General features: G+C 40.7%; 1 protein-coding gene across 1 annotated transcript; it reads right to left on the bottom strand.

Annotated features, from left to right (window-relative positions):
- Window positions 1-1,238: 1,238 nt before the first annotated feature.
- kcnj13 (potassium inwardly rectifying channel subfamily J member 13) lies at window positions 1,239-4,773 on the bottom strand. Its single transcript, XM_008278977.1, has 2 exons — window positions 4,251-4,773; window positions 1,239-2,228 (listed from the first exon to the last, which is right to left on the bottom strand). The coding sequence occupies exons 1-2, from the start codon at window positions 4,771-4,773 to the stop codon at window positions 1,654-1,656; spliced, it is 1,098 nt and encodes a 365-aa protein (XP_008277199.1). The 3' UTR covers window positions 1,239-1,653.
- Between the last annotated feature and the right edge of the window lie 751 nt (window positions 4,774-5,524).

The following is a 5,524-nucleotide window of genomic DNA, read 5'->3' as shown; positions in this document are numbered from 1 at the left end:
GAGAGAGAGAGAGAGAGAGAGAGAGAGAGAGAGAGAGAGAGAGAGAGAGAACCATTCTTGCTTATATTTACACCCACAGGCGTAGAGTAGTCAATTACCTTAAGAGAACCCAGAGAAATCCTACATAGGCATAGAGACAGAGTGCTTGCTCCACACAGAAAGATCCTATGCAGCCACATTCAAACCCAGAGCCTTCTTGCTGACCACAGTGCAGTGCCACCATGACGAGCATTCATTTGTGACATATCATGCTGCTTCTTGTAGTTTGGAAATGGAAAAGTTTAGATCTGCTCTTAAATCTATCTGCTTGGGACCAAGCTGCCAATATCCATTCATCATTATTCCTGTCATATCTATTTGAACCTTTTATTGCTTAAGAATTTGAGCACATTATATGGTTTAATTTGAATGCAATGCATGTTTTTCTCTTTTGTGTAAAGTCTTGAACATTCTAATATAAAGATTTTAAGTTTAAACCTGTGATGACAGAATGTATTCCAGGTTCACAACTCAAAAGTGACATGATGCCTGGAGAAAAGCATGAAAACAGTTTTCATTGAATCATAAATAAATCTCTGTGTTCTGTACAAATTCTTGTGGGATCATTGCATTTCCATCTTCTCGAATTATTGTCAGAAAAATCGGAAATGTTCAAACATGTGGGCGTTACTTTAGGATCAAACAGCATAAGCCTTTATCCTGGTTATGAGAAATTTTAATATAGCATCACATCAGGAGAGGCGGAGAAAAAAAATCCCTTTTGGAGCAGCAAAAAACAGGAATTTAGTTTTTGGGTTACTGAAATGAGGAAATCATGAAAACTAGGCCTTGAAAAACCTTAGCCCAAAATGTCATTTTTACTTTTGTCTAATCAAAACTGTAAATTAGAGAGTAAATGCTACTGAACTTGTTGTAAAACTTCCCAACTGCAGTTCTACCAATTTTGAAGCAAAAAGAAATGTTTTTTAATCACAGTAAGAGTAGGTGGTTAAGTTTGGTGGTTACAGGAATGTCACATTAACTATTTCAAAACTGTACCTTTGTATCAAGACATGTCACTGGCATGTGTGCATATTCAGTCAGCAATCTGGATACGTATATAGGACAATCAAATTTCTATGTGTTCAATAAAAACTGATCCTGATTATTTGAACTGAAGCGGGACTAAATTTAAAAGTCATTGTGCCACCACAACAGAATTACATGTTTTCAAATATAATCCAGTTACAAAATCTTACATGAAAAGAAAGCATAAGGAAGTAAAAATTCTACTATTCTACAATTGCACTAACTACTTTCTATATTTAAACTTGGTTTTTATTTTCATCTCGTAGTGTTAGTGTATTTTTCAGTAATGTGTGCCTTGCTTTGAGAACACAAATTCTAACGAGCATGTTATCTTGACAGATCCTATGGCCAGAACAACAAAAATAAAACCACTCACCCACCCACTTTTCCCAGGCTCCTACTGGTCACTCTAGAAGATTGGAGGAAGGAGGAAGGGAGCCTGCAGCATGTCTGATATACATTTTAATTTTAAATGTTAAAGCATAAATTCAGATTTACCTAAATTAATTAAATACCTCCTGACAAAAATATCTGTCTACATCAGAAACTTCCTTCTGTCCCCATGAGACTTCTTCTTGCGCATTTTTATTCCATCCTGTCGCTGCCATCGCCATTGATCTGCACCACACAGTCCTTGTTCAAGGGCTCCTTTGAGTGGGCCGTGTCAAAGTGCTGGGTGCTCACCATGTATCTCCCCCGAGCATCCAGCCCCAAGGCAGGGACAAAGCGGCGATCAAACTGGATTTCTTGACGCAGGTAGGAGGTCCTCTTCTGGCAGGAGTCACCAGTTCCCTCCTGCAAAGCTGACAGGAAGACCACCAACTCAAAGTGGTTGGATGCGCCCTCACACAGAGCAGGGAAGAGGGGGCTCCGGCGATCCAGGGGATGGTAAAAGGTGAGTGGGAAAATGAAGAAGGGGCATGGCTGCTGACCCAGATGGTCCAAGTGGAAGTCCAGAGAGGTCTGGTGTAGAGCCTGGCCTTCATATTCCTCATAGAGCACAGCACTCACCTTTACATCTACCAGAGGTCGCTGCAGCAGGTTTGTGGCTCGTAGCATGAGGCACGTCTGGCCCTGGTGTTGGCCTACTACTGCTTGTGGGCTGAACTGAATGGCTCCTGCCCGCTTCTGTGGACGGGCAATCTTGGCTACAAATGCACCTGAAAATGAACACAATGAGACTTCAATATATTGTGATGATGATGTGTTCTGACCTCGTTACTGTAAAGGTTTTGCCTGGTTTTTAGTAAACCACAATGGAAGAAAATAGGTTCCAACACAGCAGCAGAGGTAGAACCACAAAATGTTCTTGAAGCTCAAAATCAATGGGCACCACGTGTAATGGAATAACTTTGAAACATGACAATTCATAGTAACATTAATAATATGGTTTCTGTCTTTGTCTTTTCATGCGTAGTAAACAGACTGCACTGTCTGAATATTTTTTTCCATTTGCCCTGTGGCCCTACACAAAATCTGGTAAGGTAGCATGAATTAGTTTTGGGTCAGCGTCGGATGTAATTCAAGAATGTAGTCATGATGAGATGAAATGGAGTCCTTGCATAGGCTGGCTCTTCAACTCAATTCAATTCAATTCAATTCAAAAAATTTGATTTGTCCCCTGGGATCAATTTAAGGCACGTACTTTGATCAACAAATAATGTACATAAGGTGCTAATTTACATTAAGTATTATTTAATTGCAGGTGGACTGAACATAAATAAGTTCAGTGTCTGTGGTGGATGGAATATATAATGTCCCGATGCAGGGCACTGGCTGTTGCCAGTGAGTCTACACAGAAACTGGTTCAGTTGTGTTTTTCGACCAAAAAATCCAGCTCACGTGTCTGAAGGAACAGGTATGCTTCTATTTTTCCAATCCATCTGTCTCCACAGGTGGCGTAAAGACTCATATTTCCAAGCTTATGGTGTGAAGCATTCTTGACTAGAAGTGTATTGTTGTGCGTCAAGGCTATTTGTGTGAATGGATCCAAAATCTGCATGACAAACAGCACAGAGAGCTGCTGGTGCTTCTTTGCTAATGTGCTGCTCATGCTATGCTATCTGTGTATACTACACAGCTAAAGGTTCTATATGCATGACATAACCACAAACTGTAGCTGTCAGACAACTGCAGTGCAGTGCAAAATACATTATTTCCCTCTGCAGTGAAGTAGAAATATAACAAGAAACAGAAAATAGAGTACTTAAAATACAATACTTAAGTAGTGTACTTTTGAGACATGTTGAGGTAGTACTACTTGAGGAAAGTGATTTATTTTGAGCTGCTGTTCTGATGACAGAAGCCATGAATAATCATTTGAGAACTGGACAACTTGGTACAGCTGCAATCAAGATCGTAAAAACAATGACAGCTTGAGGCCCATTACACCTCTCTCACATTAGAGAGGCTTATTGTAATGTTAAATCAGGGAACATCAGCCATAGTGTTTAAATGTGGAGCTGTAGTATTAAAGTGGCCCATTTTTATAATCCATTGTTTGCTGAACAAATTATTTGAATATAGAGCGTTGTCCCCTGTTCTGAAATAATTCAGTTTTATCTTAGACTTGGATTTGAGTCTTCAGCATAAATGCAATTCCAGTGGTCACCCAGCAGGTGTCACATTTTGTCAGCGTCTAAGTCTTTGAAACAGTAAACTGTTCCTGCGTCACAGTGCTTCTGTGCTTAAACAATCTTTGTATACCTCATTTCTATTAGAAATTTAAGGGTACACACAACCCACAAGTTAATACTATGTTGATGTAATATTCTCTCTCTGTCACAGAGGGGCAGAACTTCCTCTTGAAATGGTGTTTCTATGAGTTCTGGGCAGGAAATGAATGGTGTTTTCAAAGTAACTAGTTGGGTATAAGGTTAGGGGCAATTTGGCTAAACACACCTGAGGTGACTGGTAGGAGTGTAAGACTGATGGAAAAGGAAACACACATGATGGTGAATCAGATTTTGACACATCACTTAAACACCTGCCATTATGAATATGTAAATATCTACTCCTAGAATACACAACAGTCCCCACTTTTCAAATGTCTTCGAAAAAAACAACATTTTAATATCTTAAAATTCATCAGTTCTTACTTCAGTTTGGCTTCCAATGTGTAAATTAAACCTAGCATTGAGATTGTGTCCTCAGAGTTGTGATGTTTTTACCAAGAGTTGTACCTGTGATGAAAGCTTCCAGCATGAGCCCCAGCAGCATCTGCACAGCCAGCAGTGCAATGGCACTGGGACAGTCTCCACTGGGGAACATGGTGCCATAGCCGATGGTCAGTTGTGTCTCCAGGGAAAAGGAAAAGGCAGCAGTGAAGCTTGTAATGTGCTTCACACAAACCACATGACCCTGTGGGGGCGCATCATGATCCTGCACAGCCAGGTCTCCATTGAGATGGGCCAGCAAGTACCACAGGCAGGCAAACAACAGCCAGTGGGCCAGAAAGGAGGCACAGAAGGCCAGAAGGACCCATCTCCAGCGCAGACTCACCAAGAGTCCCCATAGGTCCTGCAGGGCCAGCAACCAGGCTCTACCTGAGGATCCACGCCATGAGCCTGAAGGGGAAAGAGGAGGATGAAGGGCAAAGCGTCCATCTTTGGTGACCAGGCGCTGGCGAGGAGAAGAGGACAAGAGAGGAGAGGAGGAAGCTTTGCCACCCAGAAGAGTGCTGTTTTGGTTGGATTTGGTTGTCATGGTTGCAGGCAGATCTCAATCAGGGAAAGTCAAGGTGAGGATGATCCTAAAATGAAATAATAAAAGACACACCAGGAATGTTTCAGTGAAATGTCTTAATAACAATCTTTGAAAACTGTTGAATGGATGGAAACAAATTACATCATAACTGGTTTAGAATTTGTCAAATTAATCCAAGATTTTAGTGTTTGAGTTTTTTTTTTGGTTTATGACTGAGTGTCCATCACTTAAGACATTTCCATAACTTCAGTTGTACTTTGTTTAGTAGCAGGCTAGCAGACTAAACTAAAGTGGGAATATGTAAACACTGTACCTGCTAAATATCAGCCTTTCAGCTTCGCCTTTGTGAGCATGTTACCATACTGGCAAGAATTTCGCTTATAACAGTGTCAGACTTAAGCCTTGGACTTTGGAGAGATTTAAGCTCACAGTTTCGTTCAGTTAAGCTAGGTTAAACAAATCCTGTGTGCACAAAGATGACATAAATATCAATCTTTTTGGTACCTCTGGGTAAAACAGTAAACAGTCATATTTCACAAAACACTGAACTGTTCCTTTGGTTGTTTAGAATCCCTGTGTATCTAATTTAAGCAGAACATATGTGTTCAGAGGAACTCTGTACCAGATGTATATGTAGCCAGTACTGACAGGCAGACAGCTAGAGTCTTGTCCTCTCCAGAGTTTCTATTTCTATGTCAATATTGTTGCCAGGAGATTAGAGCAGGTCCCAGCTGGGAATCTGTCTGAGGAA

This window comes from Stegastes partitus, unplaced genomic scaffold (assembly GCF_000690725.1).
Source record: "Stegastes partitus isolate 25-593 unplaced genomic scaffold, Stegastes_partitus-1.0.2 Scaffold140, whole genome shotgun sequence".
Taxonomy (NCBI): Eukaryota; Metazoa; Chordata; class Actinopteri; family Pomacentridae; genus Stegastes; species Stegastes partitus.
Note: the sequence above shows the minus strand (reverse complement) of the source record. Positions and strands in the feature narration are given on the sequence as shown.